At 40.1% G+C, this 20756-nt stretch overlaps 1 protein-coding gene across 2 annotated transcripts in view; it reads right to left on the bottom strand.

Annotated features, from left to right (window-relative positions):
• Positions 1-20194, bottom strand: part of mtus2b (microtubule associated tumor suppressor candidate 2b) — a 39180-nt gene extending 18986 nt beyond the window's left edge. Inside the window, exons 1-6 of one of the 2 annotated variants that reach the window (XM_066665880.1) lie at positions 20069-20194; positions 19124-19238; positions 17255-17344; positions 6306-8295; positions 6010-6217; positions 3640-3846 (exon numbers count right to left, since the gene is read on the bottom strand). In XM_066665880.1, coding sequence (XP_066521977.1) covers positions 3640-3846; positions 6010-6217; positions 6306-8111 — 2221 coding nt within the window. In that variant the 5' untranslated portion in view covers positions 8112-8295; positions 17255-17344; positions 19124-19238; positions 20069-20194. Of the gene's footprint in view, positions 1-3639; positions 3847-6009; positions 6218-6305; positions 8296-17254; positions 17345-19119; positions 19239-20068 lie in introns of both variants that reach the window. The other variant, XM_066665889.1, reaches the window with a different exon arrangement.
• Between the last annotated feature and the right edge of the window lie 562 nt (positions 20195-20756).

A 20756-nucleotide genomic window follows, 5' to 3' on the forward strand; every position in this document is an offset into this window, starting at 1 on the left:
CAAATTTGGAACACGGCTAACTGCATTAGCGAAAGTGCTACACAAGTAAACAACTCGAGTTACAAATGAGGTTCTGTGGTAATTCAAAGAGTGAATGAAAACTTACAGTTTTTCAATTTCAAGTTCAATTTCATTCATGTAAAACAGTCGTTTTTTCCTCAAACACACCATTCCACATTAAAAGATGCTGAGCTTCTGAACGTAAACCAACCAGAAAGAGCTGTGTTTCCCCCTAATCTTAGACGTCCCTTTTAACTGACTTCAAATTTGAGAGATTGGTAACTTTCAGTGAAAGTAAGCAATAAACTAAACAGCTTAAGTTAGAAATTTAACTAGAAAAGTGAAAAGTGTTCTTTACTTTTAATTAAACATAATGCTGAGAAACTTCTATTTAATTTTTGATTATTTCTACTGGTCTGTTCATCATGAAATTTACACACAATGAGGACTGCCAGTGTGATCAAGCAATGCTTTGAAATAAAACTGGCCCAAAAATGTAGAAAATAGGTTTTGGGATTTTTAGGGACTTTTTTTTCACTCTCTCTGATATATGATGTTTCAATGTGACACTGACAGTATGTATATCTATGAACAATTCTGACATCCTCACAATGTCAAACTCGGGTGTAGAGCTCTAGCAAAATAGTGACTCATAGATGTAACACTGTCAAAACAAAGAGATCAAACTAGTGCCATGTGTCACCAGCAATACTACTCACTTATTTTCACAGGTCCCACAGCTTTAATCCAGTATCATTTAATGGGAGAGTATGTGTGTATGTGAGAAAAAGAGTGATAGTGTGTGTGTGTAAGTGAGCGAGAGAGAGAGAGTGTGAGAGAGAGAGAGAGAGAGAGAGACAGTTACCCTCAGCAGTTTTCTTTAACACTGCAGATATTGACTCAGCATTGGTCCGCAGTAGGGGGAGAGGTAGGGAGGGAAAGAAAGAGAGGGAGGGCAGTGGATATACAGTATGCAGGGAACACTCCGGCTGTCCACACAGCCACCCAGAGATTCCCAGTGCTCTATTACACAGGGGTGAGTATCTAGTCACTTTGTGATTCTGTTTCATTTTGTTTCAAAGTGACAGATCCTTTAGGAGTCATTATGTCTATAAGCCAACATCCTTCTGTAGTATTCACGAATTAAGTGTTAAATTAAACTATAAACTTCATTAAAGTTGTCTTTTGGAGTTACGGCTTAGGACAAACGTGCAATAGAGTTTTATTTACAGTGAGTGGGCAGACCTGAGGAGATGAAGCCTACTCCACAGTCACACTGGATGAGTCAGTCACAGTAAAACAAATGTGCACACACTCGCACTTTCATGAAATCATCCCTTAGTCTGATCAGTACCAACTGTCATTTGTTTTCTTGCATTATTTCTATAGGAGCAGAGTCAATGGCTCTTTTAACTGTGACAAATTTATACAAAGAATATACGTATTTTAACCAAATGTATTTAAAATTTAAGTTTTTGTCAAAAACAAGCTTTCCCTGAGACACTCATTTTCCTGACTGCCAAAAACACATTGTTACTGGACAGCTAAAAATGCTTGAAGGGGAACAGTGAGTGTCAATTTCTGTAGCGTTAGCTAATATACACCCACACTTGCTGAGCAACCGCAGAAAGCTGGACATTCTCCCACAGAGAAGGTCGGTTGTTCACTATGGGACTTCTGGCCACAGAGATCAAACTTGTGATCTCGCAATGATCAGGTTAACATTTAGACAGCTGTGTGAATGCAAGCCTATCCTTTTCAATTATTTACCCTAATGTCCCTCATGTGAATGATACTTCTTCTCTAATACCACATTTGGAAACAGTGCAAGCAGAATGCTTCAATGACTCCTCCAAAGTCAGTTTGAAGGAAAGACGTGCATTGTGAATGAAGCCTCTCTGTGCTGGCTGTTGGAGTAATCAGAACAGGCAGTGTACGCTGCTTTGAAGTTCTTAAGCTTTTGCCTTTGGTGAAAAAAAATAAAGCTTTGATACCAGCTACTTCTGTGAAGGGAAATCAGAAAAAACCCACAGAGCTACAAAACACTTAAAGATTAACGATAATGATAAGAGTGCTTTCCTAGCAACAGTGATGAGAAGAAAAGAAAGAAGAAGGGAGGGGGTGAAAGTAATTCCAATATCATTCAATATCAGACACAAATCTGTCTCACAAATGTTTGAAGGGTTTTTGATTTCTTGATGAACGCCAACTCACCAGAGACTGATGCCTTCATGTCATTAGCTAGGACTCCCCATGAAGGCAGGCAGAGAGTGGATGATGCAAACACTGCCCCTTGCTCATTTACAGTACAAATTCATACCCTTAAGACCAGCACTAGTTACTCCCTCACTCCTGTTAGTCTTTCTCTCTAACTTTCTAAACCTACTCCCATCCAGCTCTCCCTTCCTCCTTCTCCCCTAATGGGGCTACACATGAGACATTAATTCCCTCCATTACTATCAGATAAAACAGAGCTAGATAAAAGAGTGGTTGTGTAACGATCAGGTCGTGCTGCCCTGGCAAATACACATGTGCCATTTGCAACAGATGATAAGAGGCTTCCATAATTTGTGCCGTTTTGTGTATTGCTGCTATGGCTCATTATCTATATGAAGATTATGGTGAACCATAGCTCATTTCTGTTTTTAATGGACTTATTTAGGACTTATTTGCCAAGCTGTATTCCCACTTCAATAATTTACAGCAGTCAGGCATAAGCAAGTTAACCATCTGGCTTTCCCATAGTCTCCAAAAAACATATTTCTATTTAAAGAAACCTGCAAATAATAAGCCTCAGGTACTGGAGCTGTAATGAAGGAGCTGTTTTGGTCCCTGTGTATCATCTGTAGTGCAATAAATCATATCCAACAATATGAAGACACCTTTTAGAAGTAGTAGATTTAGCTGCTTTAAGGTTCAATCGATGTGAATGAAGATTTTCAGTTGCATATTTTCACTGTCCAAAGAAAAACATATACATGAGTAAATATAAGTAAGTAGGTAAATGTAAGAAGTAAATGTAAAAAGAGTGTTTCTATTGGTCCATTCATCATGAACACAGCTGCTAAGTTCAAAAATGCAGTAAATTAAATATAGAGAAAAATGATACACGTTTTTCATTGGACAGAGAAGATTTGCAGTTTATATAGTTTGTATAGTTTCCTTTGAAACAATTGAAAATAATTATAATACTCCAAAGTAGCTGCTTATGAGCCAGTGGTCGATGCCTAGTGTGGGCGCATAAAGCCCATGGTCAGATTTGTGATTGGTGGGTCCAGAAATAATTGGGCGCAAGGTGGAAACACACCCTGGAGGGGGCGCCAGTCCTTCGCAGGGCGACACACACTCAGACCTAGGGACACTTTTGAGTCGCCAATCCACCTACCAACGTGTGTTTTCGTATCATGGGAGGAAACCGGACCCACTGGGACCCTGGGGAGCTGTGTGCCAGCGACACTACCTGTTGTGCCACCATGGCAGGTCTATATACACAACCAATATTAGCAACTTATGATAGGAACCGTTTCCTTCAACAGATGTATATTACTCATAAACAATACAACAAACACTGTACTGTATTCAGTATAAGTGAGAATAAACGGCGTCCCATTTATAAGTAATGGCAGTGAAGGCACTTACGACTGCTGGGTTGGCAGGGGTCACTGTGAGTGCTGTCATTGGACTGATTGCTGGACACTGAGGACACACTGGCACTGCGGACAAAGCCAAAGGCAGCGAGACGAGCAGCAGGCAGGTGAGAGAAACCAGGAGGCCGCAGACTGGACTGACTGGGTTTAGGAAGGAGAGACTTGGGAGCAACCTCTAACAGAGGTTTCTTCACATCCCCTGCAGACCAATAAGAAATGATTAATGTAATCAAGTAAAGGCGATTTAACACAAGTTGTTCAGGTAAAATCCTGGAACTCCATTCTTTGGATCTTTGTTAGTTAAAGATATTTTCGTAAGAAAAATAAACAAATCACAGATTCTTGTTTCAGTTTGTATTTTACAAACTGTCCCAACTAGGAACAGGGTTTGCATCTTTCAAAGTGGACAGTGAGCGTATATATTTTTTGTTGGTTAAAGAAATAGATAAACTGTATACGTTTATATAAAGAATTCAAACATAAAACATTTTCTTTTTCAAATGAACAGAAGCTTTGTTTTGACCAGGTCCTCAGTATCACCGTAAAAGCCCATTAAAATACTGGCATTTAAACTTTGGGGACAGTGCGCTGTGGCAAATGATACCAGTCCATGTGTTCTGTCTATTACCGTTTCCTGTACGTCATCTCGGCGGGAATCATAAATACGTCTATGTGTACGCTGCTAGTCAGCCATGTTTGTACTCTGTGCTTTTGTTGTGTGTATTTCATTCTGTGTGTTTCTTGGTATTAACTTTGTGCTTCTACCACGAGTTTGTTTTGCCCCTTTTTGGTTACTGACGCACATTTATATTTGTAAAGTGTTGTAAACACTGTGTACATATAATTCACTATATATATACATATATATATACACTGTACATATAATTCATTTAGGGTTGGCTGCCGTTTCTTTTGGGAGTGTGTTTTGTGTGTGTTTTTGTATATAGCTACCTAGAGAGTGAGGTAAGATATTGTCTTTTGTTTTCTTCTATATTCACTTAGGTAAGTTAGAGCTGTTTGTGGGTCAGTTAGGTGGGGTGTTTTTTTTTGTTAATTTTGTCGGCATAAGGCCATCCTGAAGTTCACCGGTGTTTGTGTCTTTGTACATATCACTTCTACAACATAATATATAATAATAATAATATATCTACTATTATATAATAATAATAATAATAATAATAATAATAATAATAATAATGTAATATATCTACAATATATATTCTATTCATTATCCATTCTGTGTTTTTTTTCATGTCTTTTGTCCACATTTTTGTCCACGTTCTAATCTCAGTTACAGTTATTCTTTTTCCATATATTAATCCCAACACACACCTCATTCTGTTACGGCTCAACCCTAGACTGGGTCGTAACACACCACATCATTTAAAAATATTAAAGCTTTTAAAATACTTGTTACCTATTGTTAATGTACAATTAACAGGCAAATGCCTTTATAAAAACATAAAAAAATTGGATAGCCACAGCACTATAAATAATATCACTTATTTTCCAGGGCACGATGACACTATAAAAGAACTTATAATCAAAAAATATTAAAGACAAAAATATTCTTTCCCCCTCAATTTGCTTTATGAATTCATACCCAAGGTAATTTTCTCAGATCATCAATTATTCAGTGATATAAGCATGCCACTGATTTTAATATATCGTTACAGAAATGATCACTGGCCTTTAGGAATAAAGAGGATGTTAAGCTAAATAGTATTTCATGATTCAGACAGCATTTACTCTGTGTAGTGCATACAACTTGTAAATATCTTGATAAAATTACAGAAGCCTATGAAAATGAAAAGCTTAGACTACGAGGCAGAAAACCTCAGTAAACAGATTCCAAAGAAAGTAGTGGCTCAGAGCTCTTGAATTTGACTGCTATCATGAGTTTTACACTTCAAAGGAAGAGGGTGTCAGAGGCTTCATACATATGCAGCCAGTCCATAGCTTCACAGCTGGAGACTTTCTGCATTAGGTTAGATAATTAAAGGGAGAACAGGTTGGCAAGGATTGTGTTCAAGCTCCTTGTTGAGTGTACTGCAGCAAAACAAGTTCAGGTTTAGTCTTACAGTCTTATTCCTGGCAAAGCACAAATAATGTTCATTATTATGAAGGCAGTGGTCATATCTGGTATAAACAGGCAGAGGTGGAGAATCATACGGCGGTCCAAAACAAACAGCTCCCAATTACAGAATATGCCTATTAAGAAATCTCAAAAATTCCAGCCATAAATTATCTAATAATGGTGATAGGCCCATATTTTGTATTAACTCTTATACTTGTCCACAAGCAAAACCGGTGCTGTAAATGTTCTGAATCCTTAAAACTGTCCCTAAGTATTAAAACTTACCAGTGGGATCTGGGTAGCAGTAGGCAGACTGCGCAGTGGGAGTTGTGTGGCTGAGGGGTGAAGCTGACCTTTGGCCGGGCATCACCATCCTGTTCTTAGCTGTAGGTTGCCTTGTTACAGCTCCAAGGCCCAGCTGAGGCCTCAGGGCCCTGGGTGAACGGTAAACACCAGCTACTTCATGTGTGCTCTGCTGGACTCCCCTGCCCAACTGCAAACAACAAAGAGGTTTTCTTCAACTTCGCTAGCAAGTGATACTTCAGTCCAAATATTTTAACAAATGTTACCCATACTCTCACCTCACGCGCATATCTGTCTGGGAGTTCTCCATGGAAACTTTCGGACTTTCCCACCAGTTTGTGAGGCACCGTGTGACTGGGAGGTCTGATTCCAGACACAATTAGGCCGGGCGGGGAGTAGTGCCCTGCTTTCTGCAGCTCCTGGCGGTATTTATCATACAGGATATTGGAGGAACTAAGCACCGGTGAGCCTTTGGTGCCTGCAACCTTCTGCTCTTTTGTGGCTGGTGGGCTAGAGTATGCTGTAAGTCTTGACGGCAGAGTTGATGTTTCATACGGACCCTCTGAAGAATGCGGTTTTGTCTGAGGGGCCTTACGGACGTAGGTGATGATTTTTGGACGGACATTTTTAGGCTTCATAGGAGGGGAAGTTTTCTGCGTAGATTCAGTTTTAGCAGGTTGTTGAGGAGGAATAGGTTTGGGGATGCCAGTAGTAAGATAGCTTTTACTTGGTGGCTTCAGACCACTCTGAAACCTTTGTGGAGAGCCAGGAGTGTTGACTGCTTTGGCAGGTGATGATGGAGGTCGTCTTCTTGGGGATCCAGTGTTTTTAGGAGATGATGGAGTTGCAGTAGATGGGCTGCACCATGGCTTTCGCCTTTCTAGGCTGGAGGGGCTAGAACTGCGAGATTTTTCAAAGGATGCCTGCTTTTGGTATGCTTTAGGTCCAGCTGCTTCACACTGACTGGGCGTTGCCTTCAAGTGTGGCTTAGTTTTATGATTCATATCTGAAGTTTCCTCACTTTGAGATGGTTTGTGATTTAGTTCATGACTGGAATCATGAGAAATTGTATTGGTCACTGATGGAGACGATTTGTCTTCTGACTCAAACTGTTGGAAACATGTTTGCTGCACTGTGACATTTTTTGCATCTGGACGTTCACCATCTTCTCTAATTATAACCTGTTGTTCCTCAACAGGATCTCCATGATTCTGAACATTGTTATTACTAGCATGTCCTACTCCATTGTACTCAAGGTTAGCATTTGCAATGCTTGGGTTACATACATTTATGCCATTTCTCAACTGTCCTGAGATTATACCTCGAGCTGGTTGTTTTTCTTGTGCTTCTAAAGGAGGTTCCTCAGGTAAGGTGGTAGTGTTAAGATTGCGATCAATGTGAGTAACGTCAGTGTGTAGAGACCCTCTGCTCCTATCTGACTGGGAGGCAATGTTGAAGTCCTCTGACAGAGTTCTGTAAGTTCCTGTCGTTTGAGTTTGACCTGCATTTTCTAGAGCACTTGCTAGACTTCCTCCATGACTGCTCATTGTGGAGTAACAAGATACAAATACATCATTTTCAGAGCTGACCTCAGCCCTAGCAGTGCACCCTTCAGGTTCCTTGATGATAGCCTTGTGGAAAACATTTCTTATTTCATTTGTGTCAGGTTGGGAGGCCCCATTCTTACTTGGGTCTTCTAGGTGCTGAGTTTGAGGGACATTCTTGGAAAGGGTCCCTGGTATGGCCCCTGCATCTTGACCATAACAGTCATCTGATTCCACAAGGTATGCCTCCAGTTCTTGGCATTCCAACATCTCAAACTCCGCCAGTTCTGGGTCATCGTACTGAGAGTCTGTGCCCCAGATGATGATTTTATCCTGCTCCTCACTATGCGATACAAAAGTGGACTCTGTGCCAACCCCCTCCAAAGTTCCACCATCTCTGCTTCGGATCTGATTGGCATTAGTGTCTCCATCCAGGGAATCTTCAGAACATCTGTTGTTATTTCTGAGTTCCCCATGGCCCTTGTGGCTTTCCTGAAAGCTCGATCCAACAGGTCCAACAAGCTTGTCGCTCATGCTCATGTTTCATTAAGATTTTCGGTCTCTATGCATTCATAGCTGTCACATCCATTTCAGCACCATTTCTGTCTCGGGACTGTAGTATTTACAGCTTCACGAGCTGTAGCCAAGAATACATACTTGCATCTTTCATAGAGAGGAAGGAATAGACGCACTTGGAGGGACATCGGGCGCTGTTGTTGTCAACCTGCTGACAAGAGAGAGGAAATCATAGTAAGCCAAGAGCAACCTGATGCCAAGTCACAGTGTAAATGACCTGAACACAGGGCATGGAGGAGGCTACCTTGGTTGCATGAAATTATATTATAGTAGTAGAACTCTGTGGTCAGAAAAGACCCACGAAAAAAAACTGTGATTAGATCAGATTAAATTAATCATATATCTCCAAAAACAATGTGCTCTCTGATGGGCTGTTTAAGGCAGTTATTTTGTAATTTGACACAGCAAAATAAAGCAGCTTACTTCAGTCACTACTGCTTTATTATAGGCCAAACAATCACTTCCAACTCAAGTCTATGATTATATTTAATTTACTGTAGTCACAATACCTTGACATGTTCTTAATAGGCAATTTTCCACAGGAAAACCAAACCATTTTAACCCATGTGCAAATTTACAAATTACACTGAATAAAGGAAACACACTGTGAAAAATGCCTTGTGTAACAGCTTCCTGTTTTACGAAACTATTACTCATTGAAGCTGTTGGCTATTCATGGGGAATCTATTGAAACTTATTCAAAGTATGATTGTTTGTTTTGAATGTTATGTTGATAACACTTTACAATAAGGGTACATTAATTCATGACACTTAATACTGTAATAAACCTTACAAAATGGTTAGGTAATGTCACAATTAATGATTAAATATTGATAAGAAACAAGACCAGCCTTAACTAGCATTATTATATTTTTATTTGTAATTGGAACTTTATTTTATTTAGTAATGCTAATTGCTGTCTTGCTACTGAATACTACCTTAATTAATGTAGCCTTAAACGCACAGTGCTCACAGAAAACAAAATTGCTCATCTCCAATTTTACCCAGCAACACATCTGGCTGTAGACCCATGCCAGTAGGAGGCCATTCCCTGAGGTAAAGCCACACAAATGTCCTGTTTATGTACAGACTTTCAGGAGAGAAAACAGGTGGGCAAACTGATTCATAGTTCCTCCTCTAGGTCAGGAGATATTTTTAGTTTAGCCAATATTAATCCAAACTAGACTAGACAGCCAAATGCCCCATATTACCATTTCCCCCAGTCTCATGTAAAATTTATGTATATAAATTTATGTTTTTGGTGATGTCATGAAAACCAACATAAGTGCAGACACCACTTCAGCTCAACCCATTCATACTGAGGTTATTATAAATCAAAGTTTTATATAATACTCCTGGTTTATAGATTACTCGTTGTTTGTTTTGTTCAAGTGTAGATCAGAGGAAGGTGGGCCCCCTTTTGAGTTTTGGTTCCTCTCCAGGTTTCTACCTCACGGTTGCCTCAGCGATGTACATTGGGGTGAATAGGTTGGCAAGCGATATATATATATATATCCCCTGCTTGTCAGACCAACTTTAAACTCCTGTTTGTACATGTATCTGCTATAAATAAACTGACCAGATGTTCAGGATATTCAGGCTGAGCCAAAAAAAAAAAAGCTGAGCCTACTTTTGTGAACCTTTATAGTAACAATATAATAATTAGAAACCACCTAAAAACATCAAACTATATTCATTAAAGGGATTATTTCATATTGTATTGTATTTACTACATTTTTCCGTAACATGGAGCTCACAACATATGTAGAGTCAAAATCCTTTGTAGTCCTTAAATGGGAAAAAAACACTCCATAGGACTGCCATGTTTAAAACAGGTTTAGTGCCAATCTGTGATAAATCATGGCCATTAAGACCCCATCCTCATTGGTCCGGATATTAAAAAAAATGAGATTTTTGAAAATGTTCCTGTCCACACGAATACGAAAATGGTTGCATTATCATATCAGTCCTGCAGGGGGCCATAGTACCTCTTAAGGAAAGACATCAAAACACCACAAAGCATTAGAGAAACAGAGGTTTAATCCCAAATCCATACTCCATATACAGTGCTCTAATCAAGTCATGAAATTAATCTGTGTGACCACCTTGAAGAGTGTATTCGAAAACCTCCTTTTCAGCGACCTGAAATGCAGTTTTCATGTGGATGGGAGGCCAACATGCAGACAAAATATTATCTGTGTAGATGGGGGTCTTAGTGTCAGTACAATGCCTGATTCATAACAGTATTTTACAGATATGTAAATGTTTCCAAAGACAAATGACTGACAGGAAAGTATGGAAGCCTGTTTCCTCCACATGAAATAATACAAAAAAGGCACCAGTTTTTATTTTTCATTAGTATGCAATTTGCAATCTCAATATATTGTGATAATATCTCATTATTTTGAGATACTAAATCAATATACTGAGATTGTATACTATCTCAAAATAATGAGATACTATCTCAAAATAACGAGATAGTATCTCAAAATAATGAGATAGTATCTCAAAATAATGAGATAGCAAATTGCATATTAATGAAAAATAAAAACTGGTGCCTTTTTTAAAATTGTTTTATGTGGCGGAAACAGGCTTCCATAGGAAGAAACTAATTAATAGCAATTATATTTATTATCATTACTATATTTATAGTTATATGACAGCTTGAAATATAAGTGAAAAATTAATGCAAGCATTGTAACACATGATTGTATTAAACACTTCTCATAATGCACCAATGTCAAGGAGTCAGATGCTGCCTAACTGACCTGTCAGTCACATATGACAGATACTGTCTGCATCAGCTCAGCAGCAGATATTTAGACTTGGAGTACATGGATTAAAAGAAGCACCACATTAACTCAAAATGCTGGATGACATATAGTGAAGAACTGATTATGATATCCATCTATGTTTTGGCATTTTACAAGATGACCCAATAGAAAGCCTACAGGTAACCACATATATCTGCTTTATTCTGAGAATGCAGAGCGACTAAATTCAGAAAGAGAAATTCCTTCCTAAATTTTATGAATGATTGTTGGAGTGTATGTATCACAACATTTTTCCCAGTTCCCAAACTATCCCACTGAGCAGACAGTTTTGCGGGTGACCTACTTTTACTACAAGGGTCCAGTGGTCCTGGAGATGAAAGGTTCAAAGCCTCTACGGAGCTTCTTTTGAACTTTTGAAAGATTTTTCAAGTCTAGTCTTCCAAAATGAATGGTATCAGTGTCAGTGAGTGAAAGAAGTGCTTAAATACTGCCTGCTCATACACTGGAAAATTTGATATGCTACACAAAGGAATAAATTATATTTCATCAGCACTATATCGTATTTTACTTTCTGTATGTTAGTGTTAATGTAATATATTTGATTCTTGCGTAAACATTGCACATGGTTCTATCAAGGACATGCAATGAATTATTATTATATTTTTTTGCACTTTTCACATTATTCATTTTGCATAAAACCTCAGATTAAAGCAACTCAGAAGAACATTTTAATTATCCAAATATTCTCAGTAACCCTTATCCTTGTCTGTAACCCTTATCCAGTTCAGGGTCGTGGTGGGTCCGGAGCCTACCTGGAACCATGGGGCACAAGGCAGGAACACACCCTGGAGGGGGCGCCAGTTCTTCACAGGGTGACACACACTCACACATTCGCACCTATGGACACTTTTGAGTCGCTAATCCACCTACCAACGTGTGTTTTTGGACCATGGAAGGAAACCTGAGGAAACCCATACAGACACAGGGAGAACACACCAAACTCCTCACTGCGACACTACCAGCAAAAATATAACATCTTCAAAGAAACATTTCTTATTTTCTTCCTTTCTTTCTTTTCCATTATTTTTAGCACTTTCTGAAAAAGTCACTAACATGCTCCACACCCACTCACAGTTCTCCTGAGTGAGAGTAGGCTTTTATATGAAGCTGATTCTGTGGGTCTGTGCTGAAGTGTAGCAGGGAAGATAACAAACACAGACGTGAGATGAATGTGTTTTTCAAGTTCCGCACCAATCTGTACATAATTAAATAAATCTGAATGAACTCTGAGTGATCTCAGTTTATTGTGTTATTTCAATTAGTTTGAGGAATTAATTTTTATGTAACTATTTTCAATAACATTGTATGCTTTTAGATCAGCAGCTTAATTTATTAATGTTTACATACTACATCAATTATTTTATGTAAATTTGCTGAAGTGTTTGCGAAAGGTAGTCTTCCCCTTAGTTGTTTAGTGTGGACAAAAAAATACACCTTAACACACCTGATTTTAAGGGTACAGTTAAATTCTTTGTTATTTCTTTAATCTGAAATTTAAAAAGGCCTTTTTTTTTACTGTAAATAATATGTCAGGTAAACTGTGAAAGAGGAAAAAGCGCTAAAGCCACAGTAAGAGAAAAGTGAAAGAATACAATATGTCAAAAAAAGACATTGTGTCAAAAGTGAGAGTACATTTTAAAAAGGATCACCGCAGGGGGAGGTTGATTCTCACACTGATTCTCATGCTGAATGTCAAAAATAATTAAACAGTTTTTTAACGGCCTAAAACCAGTCAGTCTTGGCCTCAATTTCTACCCAAATCTGAATTTCAAAACCGTTTTCATTTCATCCCTGTAGAACACAGAAAAACGACACTGTGTGGGAAAATAATAATAATGAAAAGCTATTCTGACATTAAAAACAAGGACAGTCCCTTTTGCCTGTTACATCTACATCACTACCACAAGAAACTTAGGATGAGCAAATGCCTGATTTTCACTCAAAGGTTTACTAAAGCAAGGAAGACCAATCTAAACAGATCAAAGTGAAATGGTTCGAACAGACCTTTCTGCGTTCATGACAACTCCTTGATTACACTCTGTTCAAACATAACTCTATATACAGTACGTGAAATGAAAAATACACATTTGTTTTCAAATTGATGACAGTAGTCCATTACAAAGAGATGTTTATATGAAGGAGCATTGTGAAATGTTAAAGTAATAAATAAATAAATAAAGTGATCATGCTTAGTTATGTAAAGGAGCAGCCAGGAAATGGCTTGTCCTCTGTAAGCAAAGGTTGTGTTGAGGCTTGCCACTTTGCCAAGGCCAGGCTGACAACCACAAGCGAATGACAATGACCTTTGATCCCTGAGATAGCACTGACTTGCATCTGTAATAGACATCAGCACGAGCAAGATAATCCACTGACCTCTACACAGCAGAAGCCTAATGTTAAGATCACTGATGTATGGTGAGTTAATTAATAAACAATATATATATAGAGAGCATTCTCCTTTCAAAAGTGGTCCCACAGTGATGAACTGCCTGGATGATGCTGTTAATGGGTTAATGGGTTCTCTATTACTGATATCTGCCCCATACCGATACTGGTTATCAGGTCTTTATACTCATGATACACACAGAAATGTAAATGACAATTAACATCAATATATCCTCATACTGGGCGGCACAGTAGTGTCGCAGTCACACAGCTCCAGGGACCTGGAGGTTGTGGGTTCGATTCACGCTCCGGGTGACTGTCTGTGAGGAGTTGGTGTGTTCTCCCCGTGTCCGCGTGGGTTTCCTCCGGGTGCTCCGGTTTCCTCCCACAGTCCAAAAACACACGTTGCAGGTGGATTGGCGACTCGAAAGTGTCCGTAGGTGTGAGTGTGTGAGTGAATGTGTGTGTGTCTGTGTTGCCCTGTGAAGGACTGGCGTCCCCTCCAGGGTGTATTCCCGCCTTGCGCCCAATGATTCCAGGTAGGCTCTGGACCCCCCGCGACCCTAAATTGGATAAGTGGTTACAGATAATGGATGGATGGATATCCTCATACTGACCCCAGACGTTTCACACAAATATTTCAAAACATTTTGAACACATGAAAATTCCTGCAGATGCAGGTGCACCCATGAGATCCTACAGAATCTGTACACCTTTAGAGGTTTAGCAGCTTTTGACATGTCAGATGTTAGTGGCTGTGGCACAATACACTTATATCTTTTTCTCCCAGATGCTTGAACAGTCCACACTGTGGTGTTTCTATTAGGGCTTCAGTGCTGTATAGAACTGCTCTTACTAAATGAAGCACATCTGCCACAGGGAGAGAAAGAGGCATAAACAAGTTAAAAATTGAGCCTCTTTCTGAGTCAGAGGTGAACAGGGCCTTGATGCCTCAATCAGTGAAGAAAATAGGCTGCTGGCTGCAGAAAGGGGAGGGCAACAATGTGACTCCACACTCTTGATCAAGTCAAGCTCAACAAATTTCAGCAGCACTTCTGGCATCAAACGGCAGATCAGCCCATTCCCGCACTCTCTCCAATTGCACACTTTAGGCTAAAATGCTAGATTCACCTCCAAGTAAGAAGAATGACAGATATTTAACACTGAATGACATCCAGAGTTCTAGCATTCCTCTAAGGTGAATGAAAGCGCCCTGGCCTCGTTTCTCCTGGCAGTGTGTCTGCGGTCAGTCTATATTCTCATCTACCATCTGTCTCCTGATCTCTGAGAGCCACTTGTATTGCTTTCAAGAAAACACAAATACACACAGATGAATCCCAGTGACGCACAAATGATAAACCTCACAGGGCACTTTCTGGGTGGGGTATTGTAGCAATCGTAACCCAGACTCAAAAAGAGTAAGGTACACAAGCTGGAAAGACAGATGCTTTACTTCAGATTTCACTCCTGCTGCAGATGTTTCACAACATTTTTAATGGCCTGTCAAGGCCAGTACTGAGACTTTAAATGTGTGTAACTCATTACATTTGTTTGTCTTTGTTTAAATGGCTTTGAAAGGTATTAATTTGGGAAACTTGTTAACAACAAGCTACAGATGAGTTGGACGATACAAAGCCAATTAAATACCCACGTACTGTGCAAAACACCCACAACTAACTGACACTCAGCCTTCAGCCCAAATGTGAACATGTGGAAATTTAAATTAGAGTCACTCTATTGGTCAGGAAACAAAACAAAAACAAAAACAATTAGGCATTTTATTCAAAAACACCAAACTCTACCATAAAAGTGTGGTTTAAAGTAAATTTGACTAAATATCCCCTTTGATTTGAACACTGAATCTGTGTTTTTCACTGGGGATCCATGGAAATTGTAGTAAAATGATAATATCAGTGCGTTTACATCTGTAACATAGACCTCTATTATAACAGACTCACAGCTCCACAGCATAAATAAAGTAGTACATTTTAGGCACCATACACTGCCATATTTATAGAGGCATCTGTAGTTTTCAACTGAGCATTCTTTGCTAACAATTAGCAAAGCCACAATAAATGCACTATAGCTCTGAGGGCTGTTGGGAACATGGAGAAGAGTGGACTGTATTGCTCTGTCAGCAGTAGCAAGGAAGATTATCAATCAGCCCTGGCCACCCCTGCACAGTCCACTTCCTCCGTGGTCAGAGGTTTTAAAGGGCACTCTATAGGACACTAAACGTAACTCACTATGTTGCAGTTTATAGTAAATTTACAAGATTAAGATTTACAAAATAGAGTATGTTTTTCTTGGAGAGTGGCGCTCGTAATGAATATAAATGCTCCAAAAATACTTAGATGGACTCCCTTGAAATATACTATGGCTTTTTCCTTCTAATTTAGAGACAAATGTTTTATATATTTATCCTTTAAACTATGTACATATGTTATCTGCTTCATGTTACTCCTATTGTAATAAGAAAACGTGACCTACTTCTCCACAATTTGGAATTTGTGCGGCTGCTACAAAGCAATGACATAGTGTCTTTGATCCCAGTCGCTGAAACTCACTGAATGTGAGTTGCATACGCTGAGTGTGTGTGTGTGAGGGTTACAAGCCAGGAGGTGCTTTCATCATGAAATGGCACGCCATTATACACTGCCCGTCTTGCACTGGAGTATTTCAGGGCAGGTAAAGTAAGTACAGCAATGCCATTGTTTGGACAGAACACATTCATTGATGAAAGCAGGAAAACACCAACAGCATCACTCTTGCCTTGAGATCAATAAACCCTCCAGAGACAAGCATGTGCTCTGCAGGGGATTCCTCATTTAGAAAGAGACAACCACATGAGCTTCAATTTCCAGAAAACAAGCATGATTTTAGAGCAGAATGAGGCTGCAGCTCAGTCTTCTGTTAACGACTGCATGATGGGAATCAGTATTATGACTGAAAAAGGGAAATAGACCAAAAAAAAAGAGAGATTTGCCGTTTTCTTTAAAGGGGACCTAATGCAATTCCTTTAAATGTTTCACCCTTCATCACTGCAGGGCATCACACACTCACTCATGTTTACCTACTGTGCGACACCTGTGCAATACATTGCTCCCAAACCTGGCCTCCATTGTGACTAAAGCCCCACTGGTTCCTTTAACGCATACTCAGTCCTTCCATATGTATTTTTTCACATCCTTACACGTCAGTTCCGCTCTGGCCTCCCCAGTGACTAAAGCCATATTCAGAGCCACTTTGTGTGCATCATTAGTGCCTCATTTGACTCTGCCAGGATTACACTCACCCATTCCTATACATAGGACTACCAGCCAAATAATGCCCTCCTGATGTACAACCACTGACACCTTTCAGATATTATTAACTTTACAATGATATATTATTAACAGCCTGCAATTACCATCTATTTTTTTGGCATATGATTGATACTAATGGGCACTGAGTTAACCTCTAATCACTACTTATGATGTAAACATGATAGTTTTAACAGCAACATGCGCACCCTCTTTACACCTGCAACACTGTTAACAACAAAGCTAAACAGCTTAAGTCAAAATATGGACCTGGTCTACTGCAATGTCCTGTAATTGGCTCTATTTTGAATGCATTAACCCGGTGTTTGAAGCTGCCAGGCGGATCTTGCCAAGTCTCAGTGTGCTTGAGGCATTATAATGTGTGTGTGTGTGGGGGGGGGGGTCTGAGGCTTAGGCTAGTTGAAAAAAGGCACAACAGCCATCTTTCCACATGATCCAACCACGAGATCAGACCAGTACTAATGGTTCAGTCTTATCATCTACCAACAAAGATCTACCAACAGCAATCACAGATGTAATGGGAACTCTGCAGCTCTGATAGTAAACCTGCGCTGAAAGGACTCACCTTCTAATGCCTTCCACTGAGATCATCACAAGTCCAACCAGTCATGTTTTTTGGTGCTTTTAGTAGCTTCCTGTCTTTTCTTATAGCCCCCTGTGTGTGAGAGAGAGAGAGACAGAGAGAGAGAGAGAGACAGAGAGAGAGAGAGAGAGAGACAGAGAGAGAGAGAGAGAGAGACAGAGAGAGAGAGAGAGAGGCAGAGAGAGAGAGAGAGAGAGAGAGAGAGAGACAGAGAGAGAGAGAGAGAGACAGAGAGAGGCAGAGAGAGAGAATATTATGCACAGCAACACTGATTAATTCTTAATTAAGTCATAGTCTATCTTCAAAGTCTATGTTCCGATTCTGTTTCTATGTATTTAGGATCCTCTACGTCCTCTCTTTGTGGCTGTAACCCCTCGGTCACCACCGCATATGGTAGTTCCTCTTTAGTTTATCTTCTTTCACTTCAGTTTAACACGTTAAACGGTCGCTCTAAAGCTGCTAATGCAGCCAGAGGCCTGAGGCATGAAACGCTGTTACAGTCATTAAGATGCTAAAATCACCCCCATCCCCGTTCCATATTCAGAGCATGTCTCCTGCACCTGTTCACTTATTACACTAGACAAACCTATAGCAGACCTGGATTACACACCTGACATCTGTCTTTCTCATAGTGAGTGTGTTCACAATTCTCTTGCATAGACAAACACACAAAAACAAACACAACACACACACACACACACACAATCTACTCACATACTAGACAATAAAAAATAGATATTATTGACTATTTTTATGTTAAAAATTGGCAACACAAAGCTTTATTTGTTTAAAAAATACATATTTTACTCACTATTGTTATAATTAATAATTAAACCCTGTCATATGAAAAACCTATATATATTTGCACGTATTTGCACGTATTTGTATTTGACAATTAAAGTATCCGAGTCACTGCTTTCAGATCGTATTTATCGCAATGCATTGATGCTCTTTTTACACCACTCTCTAATATTGCATCCCGCACCCTCAGCTCTCTGAACGTGAGTCTTCATTAAATATTAACCCAAGAAAATACAGCCAGTGCCCCATTCCTCTAGAGTCAGCCTTCATCTGCTTTATCTGAACTGAAGTAGACGAAAAAAAAAAAAAAACAGCTACAGAACCTTTTCAATATGTGCATGCTAGGACGCAGATGGAAGTTCGGCAGACGCTTATAAATAAGTCATACATGATATAACAGCTACAGCTATACTATAGCTAGCTCATATCTTACGTTGGATGTTAGGGTAGTTAAGGCAAACAAGGATTTGTAAAGCCACTCGAGTAATCACTGTCTTCAAGCAGTATATATATATATAAACATCAAAATATTAAATTATGCATGCAGTACTCTAGTGTGTGCATGCAAAGCTCCCAAAGCATTTTGCACTTTGAATGCAAATGTTATCCATCTGGTGAATAAAGCAACGCTTTGCATTACCTCTAGGAACATTTCTGTGAAGAGTTGATGGCATTCAGCCACCTGAAATGGTGAGGTCAGATACTGATAGAACTGAGGCAATGAATTGTGCTCCATCACTCAAGAGAAGTTCAGCTGACTGACAGCCCAATGCTGGGGGGTCTTCATATCTCTCTATGTTTGGCTGAGGTTAATGTGCAGGCCTCAGGCTCATGTACTGGTCTTAGCCTCATGTGCAGCTGCTATTTATAATATATATATACACATCATTCATTCATATACACATAGGTCCGGAGCCTACCTGGAATCACTGGGCGCAAGGCCGGAGCACACCCTGGAGGGGGCGACAGTCCTTTGCAGGGCAGCACACACTCGCACATTCACTCACAGGCTCACACCTATGGATACGTTTGAGACGTCAACCCACCTACCGACGTGTGACTTTGGACCGTGGGAGGAAACCGGAGCACCCAGAGGAAACCCGCTCCTCACAGGAAATCCCCTCGATCGGGGCTCAAACCCTTCCTGTTGCGCCACAGTGCCGTCCTATCACAAATAAACAAGGGGTTCAAAACTAAGACACCACAGAAAAATTACGTAATCCACAAGAATGGAAGATATACCCTGTCTAGCCCCTGTAACTGTGTATTTCCAGTTCTCTGTGCCAGTGTGACTTCCTCTCTGCTGCTCACTTTGGGGAACACTTCTGTATTTCTCTGTACTGCACCACAGTAGCCAACCAACAAAACACACTGGGCTGACGTCCAGCAAAATCAGTTTTTGGAAGCTGTATGTAAATCAAGTTGTGTGTAAAGCACATACGTCAATTATGATTTGTTCCATTGAGGGCAGTCACAGTAGGCCGTTAGATAAGTGTTCAAGTAACTCGTTAATGTGAGTGGAATTAAGATGGCAAAGGAATAATCAGCAAAGAAAACATAAACATAAAGGTGTGCGTTCAGTTACTTTTTCTAAAATAACAAGCTATGTGCACAGAGCCAAAATGACATGATCACTCGTCCCCTTCTCGCTGTAGAAACATAACACAGAGAGAGAGAGAGAGAGAGAGAGAGAGAGAGAGAGAACAGAGACCTACCTATACATTAGGCATGACATCCATATTGGTGCGCGCGCTAGCTACAGACCTTACCCCACGGCAACACATCCCCCACAAAACAGATTTAAAAAGGGCACAGTACACACTCTCTCTGTGAACGTCGTAGAACAGGAGCCCGCTCTGAAGCTGGATGCTCACGCTCCCAGCGAGAAACATCATGAGCAGCAGCGGCCAGGAGATCAACGCCGTGTTTACCACCACGTTACACCGTACCTCAGAAGGCTGCAGTGACAGGTAAACACAGGTAAACAGCTCTTACCTCCGAGCGCTGTCACCAGTCCACGCCGCCGCTGCCCTCCTCCGCGCCGTATCCTCTGCGGCTACAGAGATGGAGGGATGGAGAGCGATGGAGGGAGGGAGGAAGAGACGACAGGAACGCTAACGTATGGCACAGCACGGATTCTGAACGTAGGAGACGGAGTTTTCAACTTCGCATAAAACGTGCTCGTAGCGCCGCCTACTGGCAGCCTGTGTTCTCACACACCACTCTCTTATCGACACACCACTGGCTAAAATCTCCACAGAATACTTTTATAGCCTTGCTGTGAGGGTTAAAATACCTGACATATTATTAGGATAGACCGATGTGTCACGGGGTTTTTGTTAGGACATAGACTTGGAGGGAAAATAAGACACTCACCACAGCAGGATACAATATAAAACACCAGTACAATACACAAAACCTCCAGAGAAACACTAGAGTTGACCGTGTCTCTGGGTCATTTCTAAACTACAGGCGCGGGTCATAAAATTAGAATATCATGAAAAGGTGGATTTATTTCAGTAATTCCATTCAAAACGTGAACCTTGGATATTATACTCATTCATTACACACAGACTGATGTATTTCAAGTGTTTATTTCTTTTAATTTGATGATTATAACTGACAACTAATGAAAACCCCAAATTCAGTATCTCAGAAAATTAGAATATTACTTAAGACAACA

This window comes from Hoplias malabaricus, chromosome 1 (genome assembly GCF_029633855.1).
Source record: "Hoplias malabaricus isolate fHopMal1 chromosome 1, fHopMal1.hap1, whole genome shotgun sequence".
In the NCBI taxonomy this organism is placed as follows: Eukaryota; Metazoa; Chordata; class Actinopteri; order Characiformes; family Erythrinidae; genus Hoplias; species Hoplias malabaricus.